Below are 25187 nucleotides of genomic sequence, written 5' to 3'. Positions count from 1 at the left end.
CGCGGGCCCCCGGAGGGCGACCCACCGACCTGGATCGCCCTGGTGGCCCGCGGTGGCTGCACTTTCAAGGACAAGGTCACCAACGCGGCGCGGAAGCGGGCGGCCGCTGTGGTCATCTACAACGAGGCCCGCTTCGGCAACAGCACCGTCTCTATGTCCCACCTGGGTGAGCTCTCCGCGCTCGCCGAGGGGTCGGGGGGATGCTTTCGGGGGGATCGCTTTGTCTAACGCCGGCCCGCATCGGTGATGCGGGTGTGCGCGGTGAGGAATGGGTATGTGGGGAGGCAGAAATCCCTGTAAAAATGGTACAGAGAGCCGCGATTTTGTTTTCTCTTCCTGTAAGCCACCATAGGGAAAAGCCGGGACCGTCTTCTGTCTCCCAAGTTACGGTCCGGGCGTCAGGGAGGAAATGCGGCGCAGCCATCGGGACCGGCAGCCGTGTGACAGACTGGGGGGGAGGCTTGGGTTTCCTTTAGGGATACCTTTTTGCCTGGTACCCTCCGGCAGAATGGCTACAGCGGTCACAGGTAGGCCGCTTTCTGCAGGCCGTGTGTAAACGCACCAGGTATCCCGAAGATGCCTTCAGGTGCTTTTGAAGGTACAGCCGTAGCTATTTGAAGGTAGCTTTTGGTACAGGCTTTGTTATCGCTTCATCGTCCTCTCCTGCGCAGGTCTGTTAAGAGTGAGAGAGAGAGGTGTAAGCATCAGGTAATCCTTAAACGCTCGCAAATGCGGCAGGAAAACTGAACCCTGGAGAAGGATGTTGGCTTGTCTCAATGTGCTGCTGCTGCTATGTAGCCTGCAAAAGGGTTCTGTGATTTTTGCCGAGATAGCAATCCAGATGTTCTGTCACCACAGTCCCCTCTTGGGCTATGACACGAAAGACTCGCTGAATTTTTATGGTTATGACGACACTAAATGCTTAAAGAGGTGGGGAAAGCCTCAAAACTTGGCAGTAAAATCTGTTTGCTTTTGTAGATTTTTGAGAAACTGGAAGGTCTTCAAACGAGGATGTGAAGACAAGGCAAACTTAAGTAAAACATTCTGTAAATGTGCGCTTCACATGGTTTTGCTACAATGAGTTTATTAGTGCCTGGGCTCTCATTCCTGGTTGTGAGGAAGGGAAGGACCAGGGACTTGGTAGAAGTAAAACCATAATGTGTTTCTAAAGGAAACAAACTTATTTTCTTAGTATAGTGAGCTGAAAATCTCAGCTAGGGAGCTGTTGCTCTATCACACATGTGATTTATCAATTGGAAAACATGTCTCTCCTCTTGGAATACCCAGTGGCACCAGTTGGGGGATTGGAATCATGATTACTGTTCATAGCCTGCTGCTTGCTTGAGATCAGCCTGGCCCATCTTGTATTTTTAATTCACTGTGAAAGTGGAGGTGAGGTGCTAGATAAAATGAACCTTTGGTTTTGATCCTGGATGGTGATTAAGGTACTTCGTTGTGTAATACTGCTTTCATCTTAAACAGCTTCTTTTTCTTGTTTTTACTCTGTATTGGGCAATCAGCACAATTTTTTTCCCACATTCTTTCCTCCATTCCCCATTGTAACCTTTCATAAGTATTATTTGTTCTTTTGTTGAATCTTTTTCTCCTTTTCTCATCTTGCTTATTTTATAATTTTTAAAAAATTTTCTCTTTTCTGCTATTATCTTTGTGCTACAGAAGACCTTCTTGGGCTTAATACTCAGTTTTGGACTTCACTAGTATAGTTACATCTGCCAGTGGTGTAAAGAGAAGTGCTCTCTGACTGCTCATGGGGGGTTTTTTTCTTGAACTGGCTGAATGTTGCTGATGAAAGTTCCACCTATGTAAAGAGTGTGATTTAGTATAGTTCATATATACAATAATACATTTGTATTTATACTGACTTCATAAATGCAGGTTTGACCTTACGATTGTTTGAATGGGAATATAATAATATATTGCAATATAATTGCGATGGAGCTCTGATGTAGTCATAAATGTTTGTTTCATGGTTGACACTTTCAGACATGTAAATGTTCAAACACTTTCAGTGCACTTTGGGAATAAAGGGGAGAGTTACTGTTAGTGTTTTAAATCTTAGGCTTTTTGAAGGGAGATGATAGAAAGGTCTGTGGAAGACTGGCAAGGAAGAATGTGGAGGGTAAAGCTGCATTTTACAGAACCTACATTTTCATTTCTGTGAAGGGATTTGTGAACTGGCACATGAGGAAGCAAGCTTTGCTTCTGTGAGGAATGCTGAGGATAAATACTCTGGGAAATCTGCAGTGCAGTAACCAAGGAGTGGAGTTACATGCATAAGTAAAATCTGCTTAATGTGTTTGCAATTAGTGGCACTGAAAATGATGTGAGATGGAACAATGGTTACGAGTGGTAGAGATGCAGCCCAAATTATGTGAAGGTGATAGACAGCTTTTGTGGTCTCCGTGTCATCTTTTCATTCTCCTCCTGGAAAACCTGACCTTTGAATTTTCTGGGATGTGTGTGACACATGTATGCTCTTTTTGTTGGTGGCCTTTTGGCGTTTTTAGGCATGATTCAGCTTGAGTAAAAGGAGAGGTTCTTGATTGGGTGAAGAAATTATTTGTTACAGCTGGCATCAAAGCATTTGATAAAAGGACAAGTGTTCCAAATAATCAGTATTTTTCACCTTGTAAGCTTCATGTGTGCAGTGAGTAGGGATTTTAACTAAAGTTTTGGAACAAGAGAGTCAAGAATTTGAATGTCTAGCCTTGAAATCCTGTCCCTTCTTCGAAAAGGAAGCTCTTCAGATGTGACTCTACTGATTCAAGACTTTGCTCTCTGTCCAAATTACATTGTTCGAAATGCTGGATGACTTCCCTCCTCGAGGAAAGTAATAGTGACATAATTTCATGTGTGGCTGAGAAGATTTTTCCACTGGAAAACTAGTTTTACCCAAATGCCTCGAGGAGTTGTACTTCATTTGCTGAATCTGAATGATGTAAATTCAGACTTCAGTTTTACAGACTTCACAGGCAGTCTTAACTCTGTTCATTTTTGGTGATGGTGGTGAACTTAATACAATACAGAAGATTCAAATTGCTTTCCAGAACTGAAGTAGGTACTGCATGTAAATATTAGCTGGGAGTGGGTTGGAGAGGAGTCTGGAGAGGCAAAGTGTGGAGTATTGTGGAGATCAGACTAGGGAGAGTCAAGAGGTTCAGTTCTGGTTGAGAAGTTAGGGGGAGGCAGAGGTATATTGCAATGGAAAGAAAACAGGGTCTTCTGCTTCTATAGTTTTCCTGTTACACTTCATGCTGTATGCCCCCCTCAAGCTAGGATTTGGTGCTCCTGATCAGAACATGTGTTACTTTATTGTGGACTATGGAATGAAATGCGGTTGTGCTTGACATGCAGGGATGGGAGGTGCTGGCTGTAATAGTTTGAGGTAAGTCTGGAGTAGAGCTTTAATTCATGGTTAGTGGATTTAAGGGAGGGTTGGGACTTAATTTGAGTGTATGACTTTGGCTACATAATGAAAATTATGGTCTTTGATTTGCCAAAATACATCAAACTAGTTCTTTCCTCCATTGTCGTGTTTTTTTAATGCATCTGTATTGAGCAAAACAGATGCAAATTACTTTGTGCTCATGATTCTGTAAGTTCTTGCTATTTCCAAAGCAGCAGAGTTAGAGTTATTTTGGCACGTAGTTCAGCTCTTTGCTGCATTGCTTGCAGCACTACTCAGGATTCTCAAATGGTGCTTAATTTCTGTATTACTGCTGGTTTCTGGTACTGTAACTGCTGAAAGGACAGTGGCTTGCTTAAATAAGACATGACTGTATGATGTTGAACTGGTAATATTGTTCTGAAGAAGCAGGAGTAACTGCTTATATCTGTGTTATAGATAAGAGTGCATTTGAGTGTTTTGGAACTCAGGTGGGAAGAGTATGTGTACCAGTGGTTATACATCCTCCTTGAGGCAGGTGAAAATACAACATGCACCAGGGACTAGGTGAGATGAGGTTGGGGTAGATGGTCGAGACAAAGCTTGTTATGGGATTGTTAGCGTACTGGTAACAGCCATTTGTTTGGACCAGGAGCTAAAAAGAATATTTGGTGTTAGTTGTGGCAATATTAGTAGGGTGCCTATGTTTAAATAAGCCAGTGGACTGACCTTAAACATTTTTTCTAAGATGGTTGAACTCTGGGAGCTTTCTGAGATTTCTCAGAAGGACAAAAACTAGAGTGTGTCTGCGATCAGTTTCCAGATGACAGAAAATTATCTTCTTCATCTCTAAGCATGAATGGGAATAAATGTTGTAGTTTGGGGTGCCTGGAATCAAGATCTGTTCCTGTCCTACTTTTTCCTCATCAGGAGAATGCTGGTTTCCTTTTGTAAGAAAATACTGGGAGTGGTAGCAGTAAAACTGACTGCACTGGCAGGAAACGTACCTTCATCTTCAGAGTTCCAAATTTGCCCTTTTTTGCAAGTATCCTAAGCATCTGCCAGCCATGATAATGTTAAAAAATGCAGACCAAATTTTAAATGGACCAAATTTCACTGAGGCATCAATCAAACCTAGAAAAAAAAAATCAAGTTTACTCTAGCAGAGTAAAAATGTGATTATTTATTGTAAAATTAGAAGGTTATAGAAAGGCAAAGCCAATAGAACATGCTTTCAGTAGACGCATATATGTGACACTTGGAGTTTTCTTTATGAATGTGATTTGAGGTGTCTGAGTTGTATGGCAGTTGAAGAAGCTGATGGAATGACTCAACATCATTTCAGTCTTTGAATAATGAGTTTCAGAACAGAAGGCTAAAATTAGCAAAGAATGAGTTAAAACCCTTAGTCTTACAGGCTGCTCAGGGCAACTGCTTCTCTGAGAGTGCTCTTGTTCCTTTTGTAATCATGGATTGCAATTATTCTTCTCTTCTCCCCCTTCTGTCTCATGACCTTCAAGGCCCCTGTGTTTAGTTTCGTGTATTTTTAGTGGCAAGTTCATCACCAAGGCTTTAAAACTGTTAAAATGCTTTTAATGGGTATTTATTTTAAAATGTATAGTATGCTTATGTTTATTCTAAAGTGGAAGGTGTCGCACTGTCTAGCAGCTATTGTGCAAAAGTAGCCTGACTTTCGTTTCAAGGAAATAACTGTCTGATAGTTGGGCATTCTGGTGACAAAGCAGAGAAAGACAATACTTATTGTTGTGGGGGTTTTTAAATACTTCATCATTAGAAATAGTGCAGAGAATCAGATAGCAGGATTAAACTGACTCAAGATTTCAGGACTGAGGTGGAAACTTACTGATTGAAGAATGCAGGCTGCGTCTAATCTTGAAACTCCCTTTTCTTCCTTAAGCTTGGATGGAACCACATAAATCTTTCCTACACATTTGTACCATTCCCTGGCCATGCTTAGGCACCCCTCCTGTTATTTGTAATTCTTACAATTGATTACGGACACAGGACCTAATTTCCTGGTTTAGGTATGGGGATGGCAGTTCTTAGCAACATAAAATAAATTCCTACATTCATATGTTTTTTTTCTTGCTAACTCCCTGTGGAGTTGTGCAGGGTCAGAGAACAGAGAGTGTTTCACACTCTTCTCTGAGATTCATGAGTCTCTCTGGTAGTGCTTTTGTGCTGGTTCAGAGAGAAGAGCAATATTAATTAACCAATTCATAGTATGCTCGGACTTGAGGTGAGCAGAACTAATTAGTGGAGCCTAGTTGGTTATTGTCTGTCTTCAGCTTCACTGCTTTGTGTCTCCAAACACACCCACCAAGCAAGGCAACATAAGTGGGGTGGGTGTTGCTGGTGAGCAGAGTGGGGTGCCAGAGGGGAGGCACAAGTTGGTGTAACCCTATTAGGAAAATCTGCTCTTTTGCTGGGTCTGGATCTGGCAGACACAGGTGTGATGGTTTGTAGAGTAGGTGATCAGAGGTGGGATGGTTGTGTTAAGGTGAAGCTGAGAAGGAAGGGTTACTCAGCTAATGCCCGGAACCTTTGGTTTTCATCCAAAGCAAACTATGTGTGCCTTATGGAGGAAGGACTTCTAAGTACACAAGTGAAACTTCTGCAGATTCCCCTTGGCTTTGTAGCAGAGTGGCCACATTGAAAAGCTGTCACAGCCAGAATTGTCTCAACTAAAGGAATTTGGTTTAAATAGTTCAGGCAAATAACTCTTTGTCTTAGTAGGCAGAGGTGGGTGAGGCCAGAATGCAGCTTTGAATTTTGAGAGTCCCCATTTGATGTAATGTTACAAATAAGAAAGCCATTTCTTCTGACATAGCTTCTCAGTAAGGAATCTAATACAGCCAGAAGGCTTTAAGCCTTTGGGGGAGGTCTTGTTGCAGATAGGTAGTCTTGTGAATCTAAAAAAGGTAGCTGTAACATTACAGCTTTAGATTTTCAGCTACGAAAACCCCTCTCTTTTTCTTCCTTTCTCTCTGAATCAAGACTAGTTTCACTCCTTTTCTCAGAGGTAGGACAGCAAAGTAAACTGTAAAGCTGTGACTTACTGAGGGAGCAGCAGTGTTGGTACACACAAAGTAAGAACTATTAAAATAGAAATAGTATTTAACAGTGAAAATGTGACATTTTTAACAAGTACATTTGTTTGTAATTTATTTTGTAACACTTGGGTTAGATATTTCTGAGAATACTGGAGATTCTTCCAGAAAAAAAATTAGGAAAACACTAGTCACAGAGGTCTTTGGATTTTGCTAGGTGGTCTTTATGGTTTTGGTGGCAGTATGTTGCCTAAAGGTTTCGGATTTTTTTTGTAATTAGATTTCTTTCATATGGATTGAGTACTCTAGACTTCTAATATATTAAGAAAAATCCTTTGGGTCACTGCTCCCAAAACAGTCACAAAGTATTTCTTGACAAGTCCTTGTCAGGAAGTCTCATTACATTTTGAATATTTAGTATTAAAGAATCTTTAAGTATTTCAGTGTTTAAAATAATTTATTATTAAATATCTGAATCTTTTTCTCTTTTGTGTATATAATCCAGTGTAATTTGGCTGTGGATTCAGATTCAAACTAAATTGAAGTGTCTCTTTTTGTGATATTCACGTACTATCTCCATCTGCAACTAAAATTCCCACACTGACAAATAAAAGACCAACTGTTCCTGAGTTGCAAGCTAGAACTTAAACTGCTTTGAGAAGTGTATGACTTTTCTGGCTTTTTTGCATGGATCCGCATCTCACCTCACTGTAGAATGATGAGTATAGGGCCTTGAACAGTAAAGGTGCATCTGTTGAACTTTATCTTGTGTTTGAGAGTTTTTGAAAGTAGATAAGGATTCTTTACCAGTAAACTTTCTATCAATTCTGCTATGACTGAAAAAAAGCACTGGAGGCTTTCCTATTACTTTGCTCACTGATCTTAACTGAAGAGGCCAAATTACCATCAAGCAAGAATGCCTACATTTTTACTGTGACTACTGACTTTTTTTCTTTTTTTATTCCCTCCAACAGGAACAGGAAATACAGTGGTGATAATGGTTGGCTATCCAAAAGGAATAGAGATATTGGAACCAGTACGAAGAGGGATTCCAGTAAGAATGAGTATTGTTGTTGGCACACGACATGTACAGGAATACATTAGTGGTCAATCAGTTGTGTTTGTAGCCATCGCCTTCATCACCATGATGATTATATCGCTTGCTTGGCTCATATTTTACTATATACAACGTTTCCTGTATACGGGATCACAGTTTGGAAACCAGGTAAATGGAGCTAATGGCACTTAAGAGTATTTACCTCCTTCTTGTGTCAAATCAGTTGCCTAACTGATTGTTTATTGAAACATTCTTGAGGATCTGTGCCTTCTTCCTATTCTGCTAACTGCGATGCTGTTCAGCAATAGTCAGTGAGGCTAATAAGCACTGTGCTAATTGGCATCACAAGTTTGACTAGTTATAATTATTAGATGCTCATATGAAGTAATGGAAAATACATTTAGCCACTTGTCAACAACAGAGTAAGGGCAGCTTCTTATGTGATCTCTCACCTAACTGAACTTCCTTCCTTTTGACATTAAAAGTTATTTTCATTCTTCAGTAATTTTCATTTTGAAAATATTAGCTTCCCTGACCAGATTTTTTTAATGGAAAGGGACCATGGTGAGATTTTTTTATTTTCTTATGAAACCCACAAGTTCTTCAGGGTAGAATTTTTAGTTTTAAAGATTTATGAAAACTACTTTTGACACTTGTAATTCTACAACTCCACTGTAGAGTTACTGAACTACAGGTGCTAGAAGGTGCATGTGTGGTGAGACTCAGCTCTCTTGGGCTGCTCAAGGTATTGAGAACAGTGAGAGTACTGAGAAGGTTTGGAAAGAGTAATTTTGCTCCTTATTTGCCCTTTTCACATTTCTGTACTTAGATAGAATTTAAAGAAAGAGCCAGATTTACTTTTTTCCCCTGAGGAAAGTACTTAATCACAGAACAGTTTAGGCTGGAAGGGACCTCTGGACCCCTGCAAGAGAGCAACTAACATGGAGTTGTTGAGGATGTAAGTCCATCTGAGTTTTGAAAATACCTTAGAATGGCACTTACCTCTGCTTTTCAACTACTGCAAATAGGTTAGATTTCTTCCACGATCATCAGCAGCTCTACCATAGTTTTCTGCTAAATGAAAAATAAAGTTGCACTTGTTTATATTTGCAGGTTCTTTTTTTTTTATCCTCAGCTCAGAAAAAAATACTGTTTCAATCAGTGCTTAGCGTGTGGACTTCTCCTGCCTTCTGCTTGAAGATACAGATGCTAGCTTTGGGGGAGGAGGGAAGGGATTTTTGTTTGCTTTCAGAAGTCTGAACTCTGTTTAGAACTTACAGGACTCTTCTAGGAAAATATTTAATTTCTCTTTTCAATAACTGAGGATAACACACAGGACTTCTGTATTGGTTAAATTGGTGGTCTCCCTGGAGTTTTGGTTTCCTAGACTCTTTTTTACTAAGCTTTAAACCTTAGAATTTATTTTCAGAGAATACTTTTGGGAAAACAAATTTTTTGAGAAGTATTTATAGGAAAAGGGATGTGTTTCTATGTTGTAACAGTTGTTTGGTGAAGAAAGTTGCTTCTTCCTGCCTTTTACATAGTTCACACGGAGGAAAGTTCACATGTTTTATGAAGCATCATATCATATCATGTACTTTAGTTTTAAGGGTGTGGATGTGATGTTTCTCAGAAACATGTGCCACTAACTCTTAATAGATTTTGTCATTGTCATTCAAATACCAATAGATTTTGCCAGTACTGATCATCCAAATGCTTCTTAAATAAATGAAACTGTCTAGCATTAGAACATTATGCCATTTTCTCAATTCTTTCTCTTCTAAAATGGCCACTGAAAATAAAAATGATACAAAGTTGGACAACGTTTCGAAGATATTACTCGAGATGTATTACTAAGAGTCTCAAAAGACTTTTGGAAACAAAAAGCCACTTTCTAACCCAAATCTCGTTTTGCTTGGCTTATACACTCTAGTAAAATTAAAACTTGTGAGTTAAATATGTTATGCCTTAAAGCAAGCCACTGTGTAGCTGCTAAGTGAAGATGGGTATCTTAAGATTTATTCTAATACCAGTTTAGCAGTAAAACTATAGAAGATCTCCGTGCTACTGAAGATGAAAACAGGACTGTGCAGAAAACCCTGAGAAGGTGGAATAGGCTTCTGCTGCTGGTTTTGTCCATTTCTGGGAGACCTTTCAGACAACTTATCTTTAACACCATAAAAATTAAAAAATCACCATTTTCAGTACTATGCATTTGTAAAATTATATATGTCATCGTAATTACTACAGAGAAAAGCTGCCCTTATGGGTTTGGGGTTTTTTATTTTATTTATGGTATTTCTTCAGTGAGGGTTACTGCTAGACAGGTCAGCATCTGTCAGCTGCGAGTGTTTAGTTTCTCAGTTTCTTGCAGTAGCTAGCACTTTGTCTTGGAATACAGTACTGCTTTCTTTTCTCACTTCCCCTCTAAGCATGATTATACTGTATAGAAGTCCAGTATGGTGCATCATGTCTGTAAAGCCTTTCTTGTCATCTCCTTTGCATAATGTGTCCTTTCAGTGCAAAGCTTTGTCCAACGTAGGAGACAGTGTTTAACTGGGGGAAATATTAATAGCTACAAGCAGCCTTTTGACCTGGTGGCCGGCTGTAGGCTGCTTGGCAGGATTCCACCTTCTCCCAGGCTGGTGCAAAACGTACAGTGTGCTTGCTCATGGGCCTGCCTAACTGGAAGGTCTGGTTGTATGGCTGTTGTTACAGCTCTGCTTGCCTCTCAAGCCTACACGGGTTTCAGCTTTCCTGTGTGGGAAGGCCCTTAATGCCGGCAGTCAGGATGCGGGACTGCGGCTGCCGGTGTGCTCTGCTCCCCTCTGCACTGCCTGGGCCATTCGTGCGAGCGGGGTGCTTGCAGAGCACGTGTGCCGCTGGGCCCTAGGAGCCCACAACTTACTGAACATCTGCTGGCTGGAAGTATTGTATAAACTAATGCATTGCCCAGATCAACTTCTTTTTTCAGATGCATTCAGAAGACTTAGCAATCCATGTGGAAAGTATTTAAAAACTTGGAAATGTAATTCCTGAAACTAATGACTATACTAATACTTAAAATCTTATTCCTAGGGACATAGGAAAGAAACCAAGAGAGCCATCAGCCAGCTTCAGCTGCATACAGTGAAACGTGGAGAAAAGGTAATTCAGTGTGGCTCTGATTATTTCTCTAGGTTTTAAAAATGGTTGTAAAGTCTTCAAAGAATTGAAACTAAAATTCCCACAATTTTAGGCTTATTTTAGGCTTTGTTTAAAAGGCAGAATTTAAAATTGAAGAGCCAGATTTTAACTACTTATGAAATAAGGGTACTTTGTTGCAAGTAATATCTGGTTGTACAGAATGTATAGGGGATTGTACAGAATGTAAAGATGAGGAAACATTGTTATCTTTTCAGCACTTGAAAACATCAACAAGTGGATTGCAAAATACTTCCGCACAGTTCTTACAGCTGATGTAATGTCCTGTTTTCTTAAAACAACATTCATCTTCTTATTGATTAGAAGACCTTAAAAATATAAAAAACTTTGAAAAATAAACCACTTGTTTCATCTTTCGACACACAATACATTAAGGAGCTGTGTAGGCTTAACCTGAAGCATAAATTTTTTTAAAGTACATTTCTGACACTGTCCGTGCCATAATTATGCCTCCCCTGATGGAGGAGAGTTTTTAAAGTCTTTGCCAGGAGTCCGAGAGACGAACAGGACTTCTGTACTTTCTTGGTCTTCAGGTTGTTTATTATATCTTATCAGTAATTCACATGCTGACAGCATAGCATGAAGCAGAGCAAAATACAAAAGGCAAAATGCAAGAAAGCTCAAGGCTTTTTAAAGGTAAATCAACCAATGGTCACTAAAAGTGTACATTATTTTTACTTTTCTACCAATTATCTAATCACGCAGTCAGGAACTCCAGAATTCTTTATCCAGTCATCCCAAACTCCTTCTACTGCAGAATATGGAGTAGTAGAAGAAGAAGGAGGTCTGGAGAACAACAGTCCTCTATTTTGAAGTTTTTTGCTTTTATCTATTTACTAATATTAACAAACCCAAATCCTCTAAATTTTTCACCCTGTGACAATCTTACATAATATTCTATCACCTAGTTCACACCAGTATAGATTCTAATTCTTCCCAGAGGGTAGGCAATTTTCTCCAAGGATAAAGGTCAAAAACTGTTGTCCAGGGGGGTAGAACCCTTCAAAACAGGCAGAGAAATATTCTCTGCACTCTGGGTTCCTACACCTTTCTATGTTATGAAATAAAGCTAATCTAAAAATTAAAGCAGCTTTCAGGAAGTTGGCTTTGACAGCATACGGCCTAAACTCAGCTGTATTAGAATAACTGAAGTAGAAAAAGCCAACATTTTGAAAGAAAATATTTTAGTTGGAGTTTTCAGGAGTGCTGATCCTAGATGCAAAATTAGCTTCTGACTAGATTTCTGCTGCTACATAGGCATTTTTTTTCCCTCAACCCTTGTCTTACTTGATGAGTTTTTAGTTAAGGACTGATTTGCTCAGAGGTGGAAAACAAGATTATTTTAAAATAAATTTTTAAATCTATGGAATAAAATTAAAGTGAGAAAGGACACTGATATGTAAAAAGTTTAAAAGCTGTGGTCCAGCAGAAGCTGTTTAGCTCAGATCATGTGCCACAGAGAATATATCCTTCATTTAGTAAAACGGTTTTGAAACTTAAAAAATCCTAAAAGTGTCTTTGAACTTAGTTGCCTTTTCCTCCTATGCTTTCAGCATGCTTAAATGGTGTTTTATGAGTATTTCTTACTTTCAATTAGACTACTTTTTGATGGAGTTTCACATCTATTTCAAGCTGTGAACAGAGGGATATTCATACTTCAATTCATACAATGGTGACATCAGAGATCAAGAAAGACAGAATTGAACCCAGACTTGTGTAAAGTACTATCAGAGCATAATGTCAGCATAAAGTGATGTAGAAGGGTCACGATGAAACCCATGTTAAAAACCACGTGGAAGATGTTAATGGCTTTTAAAATTGATGTTCGGTAAAATCCTCCAAATAGGATTTGTATGGTGTGATTTTTGCAGTATACCAGGGAGTTCCTTCCAATAAATAGACCTTTGACTAAAGTAAATAAAATGGGGGACTTTGTTGTTATACAGTATGCTGGTTATTCCTATGAATTCCATGTTCATTAAGAAGAGAAGAATGAGATAAGGTTAAAATCTCTCCATTAAAATAGAGTTTTTCTGTGTGGTAAATCACATCTTTTTAATGTGTTTTGAATCAACCTGCCAGCAGCAAGTTTATGTAACTTACTGATGCAGAGGTATTTTCATGAACTAATATAAATTTGTCTGGAAATTTGTCCTGTCTACTCTGTAAATGTACTTTTTTTCTTTAAATATTTCCTTTCAGCCATTTAGAAAAAGTGTATTTCTTTTGTTGTTACACAGTACAGTTTTTCATTATCCCCACTTGATGCTGAGATATTTAACTAAAAATAGGTCATATATTAAAAGTGTATTTGCTATCATGTAGATTTTTCCTGAGAAGCTTATGGGATTATTGTAGAATGGACGCTCATTTTAGGATGTGCTCCATATGATGTGCTTGGATTTTGCCTCTTGTACAGAATAAAAAATAACTTGTTATAGAATAAGCACTTGTCTTAACTTCGCTTCCGTAAAAAAACAGTCTTAATTGTGAGGTACTTGGGAATTTAAGGCATTAATTGTGTAAATTGGTAGCATGCGAAGGAGGGAAATACTGGCCTTGAACTTGAAAGTTTGCTTGCAGAACTAATTAGTTTAAATGTTTGTAGTATTGAAACTGAAGTGCTTCAGTAAGTAGTAAACCAAACACACTAATTTTGTGGGGATGAAAGGAAAGGAGTTTTCCCACTGTCTGTTCTTCTAATACTTAGATTTTATACAGCCCAGTTAATGTTGGATTATTTTTCTTGTATTTGGAGCTATCCATCATATTTGCGCTGCAACTCTAAGCATGGCTTCAAGAAGACAGTAAGACTTGTTAGGAAAGATATTTAACCCTTAGATAAAAATAGAAGTGGGGAAATGATGTTCTGTCTAGTGTGAACTTGGAGAAAAGTTGTAAACCCAAATTGCATACTTGCATTCTCTTCCGGCTATGAAGGAATATCTGCTGGGATGTGGTAGAAAACAAGAAAAAGGTGAAGATGATGTTTGCAGTATTCAACACCAAAAATCTCTTCCTGCTCTTGGAAATCTTTGGGACCGTTTGTTCAGAATTAAGATTGTGCGCTTTGATTTTAGCTGACCTCTTTTAAATGTTTTCATCTTATAGCTACTTCCAGCTGAAACATTCCTGTGCTCCCATGAGCAAAGCCAATGTGTGAGACGTAACGAATTACTTAGGGTGCCATGTATAGCTATTTAAATTAGAAAACCTGGGTTTGGCAGCTTTTAGTATTTGGTAACTTGATCAAATCACCTCTTGACAAAATCTTGAATTAAATGAGGTAGATATTTTTATTTACTATACCATTTAATATATTTTGCATTCTTTGAAGCTAGCTATTACACAAAGCTTGTTCTGTAATGAAATATGAATGTAATACACCTAAATATGTTGTCATATTTAGGGTTTAGATGTTGATGTGGAAAACTGTGCTGTGTGCATTGAGAACTACAAACTGAAAGACACTGTCCGAATTCTGCCATGCAAGTAAGTAGCCATAATTATTCTTTACTCTTTAGCATGTTTTTCTGAAGAAATGGGATGAATTTAATATAAATTCTTCTGAACCCCTGGTGGCAGAGCTGAAGCTGCCATTTGTATGGCCTGTTAAATGTTGATGGGCACTGTGAGATCACATAGCACTTCATGTGTGTGTCGGGGCAAGGGAGCAATTGAGATAACTGTAGGAGTGAAGTAGAGCTTGCTTAAATTAGGACTGTACACTATTGAACTGGTAACTGTGTGCTGTCTTTGTGGTTAGTAGCATCTCCTACTGCAGAAAGCTGGCATGAAGCAAAGGCTTTCCAGAACCATGTCTGTACTAGTAAATTGAGCTGCAGCTAATTGTCAAGATTATAAAGGAAAGGTTTATTTTTAATGTGTTAACTTACACACTGTTTGAAGGAGGGGTGTGTGGCTTTCATGGTAAGTTCTAAAGAGCATTTCTTTTCTTTAGGCACATCTTCCATAGAACATGCATTGATCCTTGGCTTTTGGATCACCGGACTTGTCCAATGTGTAAACTAGATGTTATCAAAGCTCTGGGATACTGGGTATGTTGCATACTACTTTAATCTCAAAGTAGAAGTACAGTCTAGGAGGCAAGACTTCATGTAACTGTTCAGAATGAGAACAGCTGTTCTTTGACAAGACTCGAGAAGCTGGGCAAAGATGCAAAGAGTAATTGAATGAGAACCAGAAAAATAAGGGAATTTTATGGGTAAGAACTTAAATAGTGTATCGAGCAGCTTGTGAATCTTCTTTGATAACCAATTTTTTCTATCTCCAGCTGATATTAAGGAATTTGAAGCAGAGGTGAGACAGTTTGCCCAGGCTGCAAAAATATAACTGAATTAAATAAATCTAGAACATATATTTGATGTTGAGAACTGCGATTCAAAGGAAGAAATTACAGTATTTCTACGTAGAATGTTTGTGTACTTCCACATATGCCCCATGATTTATCCTTGTAAATGAGCTGGTACTTAAAACCTTCCTAAAGACATTCACCAGAAATTGGTTAAGTAGAGAAAATGATGTGCTCTCATTTCTTTCTGACAGCACCAGAAAAGAGAGATGAAGACACATGCGGTAGGTTACTCAGTCACTGTTGATAAAAAATGCTATAGGCAAGAATATACCTCTCTTATCTCCTACTGATCTAGAGAGATCTCTAGAAAATAGGGGTGGTTTTTTTGGTTTCAGGGACTTTCCTTTCATAGACTAGATCTGTATTTTGACTACCTTTTCTCTTACTTCATTGCAGAGACTTTCCAGATCTATGGGAGAGTGTTATGAATTACTGTTTTGTTTTGTCAAAGGGGACAATACTCTTGCTATGTAATATATATACATACCAGATTTTGGTGCTTCTGTGTATTAAGTCAGACTTTGCCCAAGACTTGCAGTCTTTTTGTCACGTGGAATAGCTATTGCTACTTTAATATGATTATATTAGCAGCTTGGTTTCTGCTCACATTCAGTTCTTGGGGTTGATGTATCTTGTGTTATATGCAGATGGACTTATCCTTTTGATTACAGGCTGGAAACTGAAATACTGGGACCTTCAGAATAATTATATTCCCTGAATTTGTGCTGTTGCAGAGGATAATTAATACTAAGCCCAAGCAGGAGGAGTAATAACTCCTCTGCTTGTTGGCCAAAATTACTTTTGGAAAGAAGATTGAATGGGATTATATTAAACAGAGAAACCCAGTTCATTTTTATAATTAAATGAGGCAAATATGTCCTGTGTGCATCAATCATTCAAGTCCCACTGACGCAAATAATGGGAAATCATTCAGGAATTTTTTTGTAGCTTAGTTTTCAGTTTGATCCAGGTTGCCCAATCTAGTCTGTGGAGTGACTGCCTGAATTTTTTTACCGATGTGAAGAAAAGAAGTGCAAAGAGCAAGGCAGCTTCTCTCGGCAGTGCAGTCTGAGTGACATACCTGCTGAGAAGAATATGCAGCCTTATTACAGAAATTAACTAAACCTTCTGCAGGTAGGCTCAAGGCTCAGTTCAGTTGTGAACAACAAATACTTCAGATGCTTTTACATTTTTAAAGGCTTGAAAGTAGAAAAAAGGCACCAAGTCCTATTACGTGGCTTTTGTAAAGAGCAGACTTCAGTGGTCTAGTTCTTCATTATGCTATTTTTTATGAGAGGAAGAACTGCAGTTCAGCATGTCTGACTGATTTCATAGAGTATTACTGAACTTTGTAGTTTCAGTGCTTGTTTAACTGTTTTAAGTTTTGGAAACCAAAAGCATTCATCCCCTCCCCTCCAACCCACAAACGTAAAGATAAGTATCACATGTGTCTTGTGTTCAATTTTAGCATGTCTATAGCTCATTAAAATTCAGTACATTTTAAATTATGCTGATTTGATGCTAAAGAAAGAATCAGCCCAGAATTTCTTAAATCTTAAGATGGGCTTTTGCTAGTTGTTTGAGGAAGGGAATAATACTTGCTAGGAAGCAAAAAGAATAGCTACTTAAACTGCAATATATTTGCTTATGTATAAATAACATCAGTATGTTTATGTTAATGAAGGTAGCCTATTTAATTGTAGAAACAGAACTGTATGTATAGGACTTTGATTCACTCTGAAAGTTAATTCACAATTGTATAGCTCATGCTATACAATAGGTGAAATAAATCCCTTTGCCTGTGATGCAGATGTTTTTTTATTCCTGCAAACTGAAAAGCCAGCATGTTTGTGTTTTTGGAACAGACTTAAAGTTAGGCTGGCGATAGAGGAGGAGAGCATTTGGTTCTGATGTAAATGTTTGCTCACTCTTGTAAAAAAAAAAAAAAGTCTTGGCCAACTACTATGACAAAAAAACGAGACTTGGAGGCTTCTTCAAACTCAAAGGATCAATACCTTTCCTCAGTGGAGATTTTGTATGTGTGGAGCCTGCTCCTAACCTGCAATACTGTTGCTACAGTGTTGAAATAATCCCTCCAAAAAGCTGACTGGGTGGACTGCTGTTGTTGCTGCTCTTGGCTTTTGGGTGGCTTTGGACAAATGGCTTTTCTTTGGTTGTCTTTCTTTCTTTGCAGTTAGACAATAACCTTGAAAGTGAACAATATCAACACTATTCCCAGGAGGGCACATGTAATAGCTAAAAAAATGGTCTTTTTTTCCAGTAAGGTGAGGTGACAAAAGGTAACGTGGAGGAAAGTTGATGTCTGATGGTAGACAAAAGTGACAGTTAAATATGTTTAATTTTGAAGGGGGACCCCGAAGACGTACTTGAAGTTCCGATACCTGAATCCATAAGTGGCAGCGTTTCAGTCGGAAGTCTGAGTATTGCTTTGCAAGATGATGACAGAAACGAAGTGAGCGAATTGTCGGCTTCCTCCACTAATGAATCAGTATTGCAGTGTACCAGCTTAAAAGAGGATGCGGGGGAAACCACAGCATTGCTTGGTAAGTACTTCAGTGTTTCACTGGGCAAACCTTAGCACTAGACACCGCATTAGAAGAAGCCCTTCTCTAACTAGTGTGAGCAGCTAGTACTGCAGTGCAGACTGGACTGAATGGTGTCACTTACTACTGCTCTTCAAAAAATACAAGCAGATTTTCAAAGAACTCTGTTGAGCTGGAAAAAACTGGACTTGGGGGAAGAAAGATGTAAACAGTGTCTTAAGAGAATTACTCAGAGAATCTCGAGAACCTTAGGTATATATAAGCATGAAATTTTTTGCCAGAGTCTGGATTAATATAAAAGATAAAGCATATTAAAATGGTAAAACAACAAACAATTTTTCTTTTAATTCCTGATTTTTAGATGTGGATGCCAGTAATAACAGGCATGGAGAACATCTATCTAATGGAAATTCCCACTGAACTGCTTCCTGGAAGATATCTTGAATAGACTGTTGAAGAACTATTATTTTTTATTTAATTAGTATGGACTTTTGTCTAGTGAACAGAAAAAATAACAATGTAAATTATTTTACCTTTCAAACTTTTCTAGCTGGTGTTCCAAAAGGGCTAATAACTAAGAATTTTGTACACAGGAGGATTTTATAAAATCTCCTCTGGATGTCTCATCCTAAAAAAAAAATGCAATAACCCTTTTTCTGTAAGCATTGTTGCAATGTCATTGTGTTCCAGAGGGCTGTAACAAAGATGAAGACTAGGCAGTGAAAATAATGTAGAATGTGTAATGGTTAAATATTTTGGATGCACTATTTACATTCAGTATGTCCACATGAAGAACACTTAGAAGCTACGACTATTAAAATGTTCTGAAAGTTCTGATCTGTTGTAATTGGAGATGAATATTCTTAGAAAACAGAATTAACCTTGAAGGAATCAAATATTTAATGGATATGTTGTGTATCCTTTCCTTGTGATGGAAAAATTGCTGGTTGCAACTTTCTTTACATGTAACAAATACTTATTCAATCTTGTAATGTGTTCTACTCAGAGTGGATGCTGAGAAAAGGAAACCTTCTCCATCTTGCTAGCTTTTTATACTGAATTTGGCAGTAATAGGTTGTACTCGGTGGTCTTCACGTGCTGAGCATGTAGACTTATTTAGTATATGCACACTGGTTACCTCTTTCAATCTTAAACTCAGTAGAACAGAGGTAAAGGGCTAATTATGGCTAAAATATATTTATTAGTCTATTTATAAGAATTTATGTAATTTCTTGCTCCTGTTCCCATCCTGACCCACTTTATGTACAAATTGAAACCGTTTCTTAAGAAATACAAAGTTTGGGTTTGTTTAGCTTTTTCTTTTCCTTTGCATAGAGATGCTGGAATTCTCTTGGATATTCCACATTAGGAGTTTTGACTAGGTTTGCCATTAGCTTCTATTTCTTTCTTTTAGATTAGCAGTATTGTGCCTTATAGTAAAACACTTAAGAAATCTGAAGCATCTGAGAGTAAATGTAAACCCTGGCATCTCCCATTATGACCTCTTATTCAAGTATTTATATACTGTAAGTGGTATAAGGAATTGCTAAACTGTTTTGTAAGGAAATATGTGTATTTAAAACACTACTTTAAAAGTGTTAAGTGAATTGTTTAGGATTTTAGCATTGTCATGTTATAAATAATATGCTACATTCCTCAATTTTCTTTTGTAAAGCTGTTGCTACAGGTTGCTTAAAACAGTGTCTTTCACTAGACATTTGTTTTAGAGTGCATTTTGGTTTTAATATGTATATTTGGAATGTTTTTAAGAAAATATGCAATTCTTTTTCTAACTTATATTGAGCTTCAATAGAAGCAATAACTTTTTTTAATTTTAAAATGAATGTTCCAGAAATGACAGAGGTTTCAGCTGGGGAAATATGATCTGAACTTCTACTTTGCAGAGCAGATGTTTCACCCTAAATTTCCTTCAAAAAATTCCTGTTAATGCCTACTTAAAAAAAAAATCTGCCTCTTCCCTGTAGGAGTATAACTTTTAGGTTTACTGGAAAACTGTCAGGTTGTAGTTCTGATGTCACCAGCAGGTGCAAGCTTTTGTGATGCCTTTATCTTACAAGAAGCACATGAGAATGGAATAGGACTGACCAACCATCTTAAAAACTGAACAAATAAAAAAACAACCCACGACGAAACCAAACAGTGTGTAGGGACACTTATGTCTCCAAAAGAAGCTTATCAACATTTCCAGAACTGCCTTTTTAACTATCTCTTCAATATTAAAAACTAAGTCTTCTCCCTCTTCTTTAACACAAAACTGAACATTGATGTAGTAAATGTTGAGAGGGTTTAAACTCTAGCTCAAGGAGGAACCAAAAAGAGAAGTTATCAAGAGAAGTGTTGTCAGTCTGTGGATTGTGTCTTGCTGATACCTACAGCACAGTATTCATTCTGGAGAGGAGAATTGTGGTAAGTACTTGAGCTTTTATGTAATACCTATAAAACCAAAAGCTTTTCTTAAGAATTAAATCTGAGATCTGGCAGAAAGCTGGAAGAAAAGCTAAGGAACCTGCAAACTGAAAAGTGTGCTTATAAAATCTGGTGTGTACTGACTTAGGAAAATAGCTGAGTGTGAAGGCTCCTGAGGTCTGTTTCTCATGCTGGCACTGCACCTGTTTCGTTTCAGTCATTCACAAAAATAGTTACAGTTGTTTCAGTCAAATAGGTTTGCACATAGTTGATCTGTGATACAGTTAGGTCTTGCAAGGCCAGCTGTGCTGCTGAGGAGTGATGACAATAAAAGGCCGAATTGCAGTGCCTCCAGCAAGCAGTTTGCTCTCCTTGGAAGCACAATGACAAAAATCAGCTGAAGCGAATCACTAGTCTGACCTCAGTCAAAAAGCTGACATGCATTAGTAAAAAGAGAGGTAGGATGAAAAGTTCAGGGCAGGAAAAAGACAATCTAGGGATTGTCTTTTTAGCTTAAAACAGTAACGAGAGGCTTAGAAACCAGAAGCATATGACCTGCTGTTCCAGCTCATCCATTACATTGAGTAAATGGGTGTAGGCTGCTGTAGGTAAATACAGGTGCATGGACTTTGCTGATCTGGATCCCCACTAATTTGGATCAAAACTGGTATTGCTAGTTTCTAGCACTTTACCTACCACAAGCTTGTATGAAGATCAGAACTAATGAATGTTTATTTCACCCCTTCCAAGAATGCTTTTTACAGGGTAGGCGCCTCCTGACTCCTTTCCCTTCCATTTGGGGAAGCTATAATCTGCCTCTTCTGCTTCGGCCATGTCCTGCCTGGTGTGGGAGCTGCAGCTGTGTTGTGGGTTCCTGCTGCCTCCTCCTGCCCTCAACTCTTTTCCTAGCTGTCCATTTTTCATAAAACAAAGGGACACCTCTGTCCCTTTGTTAGATTTTGCTGTAATCAGGCAGAGTGTTTCTTACTAGAGGCATTCATGTGGTGTCATACAAAAAGCTAAATTGCAGAGCCCACATGAAGTCTAAAGCCCCTCAGTGGTGATACTGAATGCCTCACTTAGGAAAAATCCCTAAAAGGACTAGGGGATGCTGGTTTTTGTGGAATAAGTTTTATTAGTGTTGTGTTAATTGGTATGGCTTTGCTACTGCTGCTGTCTCTGTTAGGGAGGAATTTGAAGCTAAGTGATTTTTAATTTTTTTTTTTACAAAGGAACTATGAACATGTCAAAATGAACTGCTGTCTTAAAGGAAAAACTGGAGGCCCTGTCTTTGTTCAGAAATTTTTGTTTATTAATAATAGTCTACAAATGACAAACTGGAAAAAACTTGATAGTAAATAATTGTCTAAACTGTCTTTCAGACTTGATAGCAAGCAAAAATGAACCACAGACATTTCAGATCTAAAAGCATGTTAATAGTTTAATTACTTGCAGTACCAATTTAACTAGAAAGTCTGGATTTTCTTTTACTAATGACTGCTAGACTGGATTCTTCTTTTGCTCTAAGCAATGCTAGGAGGAGATTCTTGGCATGTACTAGAGAAGTTTGATAGGATAGCAGCAACTTCTTTCCCCTGCCCCTTACCCGCAACATTGCATGTGAATGTAGTCCAAGTACCCTGTTGCCACTAATTAGAGGTAGATTTTGGAGGTCTGCTGGAGGAGTTGTAGGATAATTTACCTACAGTGAAAATCCTCTAATCCATGCTGACTTAATAAACTGCATACCAGTATATTCCTGCCAAAGCTGGCCTGTTGGGAATTTTGGTCCTGTTCATGTTGTAACTGGCACAGAGAAACACCATTGCAACACCTTTGTCAAGTGTGCAAAGCTGTTTTTTAATTACCTATTGATTTGGGAATGGTCATTCAGGTTTTCTGCCCATCCTGCAAGGTTCCTCTTAAACCAGCCAGTTGTAGTTGTGCAGAGTCCAGCAAGACTGTCCTGTCCCCTTGTGTAAGTTGAAGACATGCAATTTTGTAATAGGGCCATGGTGAATTACAGTTCCTCAAGTGGAATGTGTATTTATTTTTTTTTTTAACTGGAATGCCTGCAAAAAATGTTAACATGTCTTTGAGACTGGTCTTCATTGGCTGTGTTGTTTTCTCTCGCAGGTGATATGTGAAGATTTGAGAATTGGAATTCATTAAACATGCACAAATTGAGCTGAAGGCTTTTGGTTTTGTTCAGTATGGGTCCTGATCTCTCCTCAGATATCCTGCTGTATTGCAAAACTTGATTTGAGAAAGTTTTAAAAGTAGAATGCCTTTATAATTGCATGTATTTGTATGAAGAGTGCATTGCCTGAGACTGTCCATTATACTTCCATTGGACCTGAAGCTACTTTTCACCGTCTGAAACATGGTAATGTTACTGCATTTTTAAATGAGCGCATCCTTAATTCAGAAGAGCAGAATAAGTTTCCATCATTTTGTTAGTCTGAAGCTTAAGTCCAAAACTCTGAAGCCACTTACTTCTACTATAAACATATACCTACAGAAAACTATTTGAATTTGCTAGTCTGTCAAAAACTATTCACAACTGACTGTCTTTTATTGTAACTTTGAACTGAGTTGGTTGCATTGTTTGGATTAAGCACTTGTGTCTTTTCCATTGTGTATGTACAGTTGTAAGAATGTCAAGTTATGCATTGTTGTTGTAACTTAATGGCTAAAAGCTCAAATTCCATAATAAATTATACAGACCTTTTAAAAAGCAACATCTGAGAAGCCGGAGGGTTTTGTTTTCTTTGGTACACTTAGGAATTGCATCTGAGAGACTCAGCACTCATAACACAAAACAAGTTAAATTCATGCTGGGTAGCTAAGGGGGAGATTCTTTCAGCATGTGGTGCTTTCCCCATGTGACCAATACCTGGGTGGGCTGGGTTAACCTTGGCTGGCTGCTTAGTGAGGAGGAAGAAAATCAGATGGAAGAACTTGTGGGTTAAGATAAGAAACAGTTGCCAATTACCATCACAGGCAAAACAGATGTGATTCATAAAGATTGCTTTTAAATGGCAATAAATTAGTTTTAGAGTAGGATAGTGAAATAGAAGACTAAAACTGCCCTTCTGTAAGCTGACTCTTCTCCCTTCCATGGTGGCAGGATGGGGAAGGGTGGTGTGAGCCTGTAAGAGGTGGTCTCTTCTGTACTCTCCTCACCCTTCTGCCCTGCTCCAGCCTGAGTTCCTTCCATGGAGCTGCAGTTCTTAAACTGCTTCAGTGTAGATTCCATGAGGTATAGACACTCCAAGGTTATCACTGAGCTGCCACCAGCCTGGCTGCAGGGCTCTGCTGTGCCAGCTTGTCCTGGAACAGGGCAGCCTTGGCCTCTTCTCACAAAGGTCACCCTGCACTTACCCAATACCACAACATTGCTGTGTAAACCCAATACAAATTTGGGAAAGCATGGCTTATCTTTCCTCCTAGCAAGCAAACACTACAGAAGCACACAGCAAACAAATCTGAATCAGTCAATGCACAGGGCTCTGAAATTAATGTATCACGGCCATACCTATGATAGAAATCATAAAACTTCTTGGTAATTTTTATAGTTCTGTGACAAATCTAAGGATTACGGATTTATGTGTATCAGTACAACTTAAGCCAATACAGTGAAGATGCAGAACAGCTAGACTTTAGCTGTAGTATCATAGTAGCAACCCTGGGGGTGGGGGAGGCTTAAATTGTTTTTAACTAAATCTGTAAATCATAAAGTAGGTAGCAATGCCTTTAACCAGTGGTAATCACTTTTATATTGGAGCCTGTTACTTCATCATAGTCCTGCAGCTTACATTCCAAACACTAGTCTAAAATGTATGTATGCTTTTAAAGAGGGGTACTACTACACAGAAGATAGTCAAGTTGGGCTCCAACTTTAGTAGATAGAAAACATTAAGATACGATTTTAGAGCACAAGCTGGGTTAGCTGTTGCCACTAAAAATGCCTGATAGCAAATGTATTGGGTTTGGAAGCAATGTCTAGAATTGGAACAGACCTTAAATAAGTGTTACTTTAGTTGACCTGATACATTCTAACTGGAAAGCTACACAAGTCTTAATTCCTAATGACTACAGAACACTTCTCACAGGACTTTTTACTAAAAGATTATGATTGATGGGATTTTCAGTCCAAGCAATTTCACAGCTTAAATTACTCAGAAAGAAAAAGCCAAAAGACTGTCTTGACTTTGCATTATTGATCTAGAACTTCCTAAAAATTTGAGAGGCAGATGCAGATTTAAAACAGGTTTCATTTAGCAAGCAGCATTGAATTAGAAACTTGTTAACTTCCCAAGTTACTTTCCTTTACAGTCTCAGGGCTTAAATATAACAGCAACTACTCTATTTACCAGCTTAAAATTATAGTTTAGCAGACTCCATTCTCCAGTTTCCCCAATATCTGGCATCTAACATGAAAGCTAATCTGCATCTGTGCTCTAAAAGGAAGAAGTTATTTAACTTTGGAAGCTACATAGCAACTGCCCATGCAAATTTGGAAGTGAAAAGAGATTGGAATTTTTTGATTTTTATGGAAGAAATGTGACCCTCTTTCCTCAGTGAAACATTCTTACAAGCTTGCAATAGGTGTGGTATTTCAACTGCTGCTGGCGTGATTCTGAAAATACTCGGTGATCTTGATAGGAGAGACTATTGCTCTGAGCCTATAGCACCCAACTTCATTTCCGCCATGTAAAGATAAGCCTTCAGCTGTTTCTAGACATCAAGACAGGCTTTCCCTTACTCATCAAAACCAGAATTCATTGTTAGGAGTTCTAGCCAGCTCCTAGAACAGTGAACAAAAGGAAAACCAAGGAACTTATTTACCTTGATATAAGTTGACTTTAGTTATATACAAACAATTTTGGACCCAAAGAAAATGAGTGCCAGATTAATACTTAAATTTGCTGTGAATGCTAAGTATAATTCATATTCTGTCTGGAACTAGAGCCTGAATTTCAGGACATGCATACAACATACAAAGTTTAACCACTGAAAAATACTGTAAGGCCTAACACATTTCACAAACTCAAATGTGTATCAGAAAAAGCCTTATTTA

At 38.3% G+C, this 25187-nt stretch overlaps 1 protein-coding gene across 1 annotated transcript in view; it reads left to right on the top strand.

The window, feature by feature from the left end:
- RNF149 (ring finger protein 149) overlaps nucleotides 1-22847 on the top strand; it is a 35043-nt gene extending 12196 nt beyond the window's left edge. Inside the window, exons 3-11 of the mRNA XM_017736999.1 lie at nucleotides 1-166; nucleotides 7452-7702; nucleotides 10613-10681; nucleotides 14148-14230; nucleotides 14700-14796; nucleotides 15305-15334; nucleotides 17482-17677; nucleotides 18039-20104; nucleotides 22241-22847. Of these exons, the coding sequence (XP_017592488.1) occupies nucleotides 154-166; nucleotides 7452-7702; nucleotides 10613-10681; nucleotides 14148-14230; nucleotides 14700-14796; nucleotides 15305-15334; nucleotides 17482-17677; nucleotides 18039-18097 (798 nt within the window). The 5' untranslated portion in view covers nucleotides 1-153 and the 3' untranslated portion in view covers nucleotides 18098-20104; nucleotides 22241-22847. The remainder of the gene's footprint in view (nucleotides 167-7451; nucleotides 7703-10612; nucleotides 10682-14147; nucleotides 14231-14699; nucleotides 14797-15304; nucleotides 15335-17481; nucleotides 17678-18038; nucleotides 20105-22240) is intronic.
- Nucleotides 22848-25187: the final 2340 nt, after the last annotated feature.

This window comes from Corvus brachyrhynchos, unplaced genomic scaffold, assembly GCF_000691975.1.
Source record: "Corvus brachyrhynchos isolate BGI_N302 unplaced genomic scaffold, ASM69197v1 scaffold83, whole genome shotgun sequence".
Lineage (NCBI taxonomy): Eukaryota > Metazoa > Chordata > Aves > Passeriformes > Corvidae > Corvus > Corvus brachyrhynchos.
Note: the sequence above shows the minus strand (reverse complement) of the source record. Positions and strands in the feature narration are given on the sequence as shown.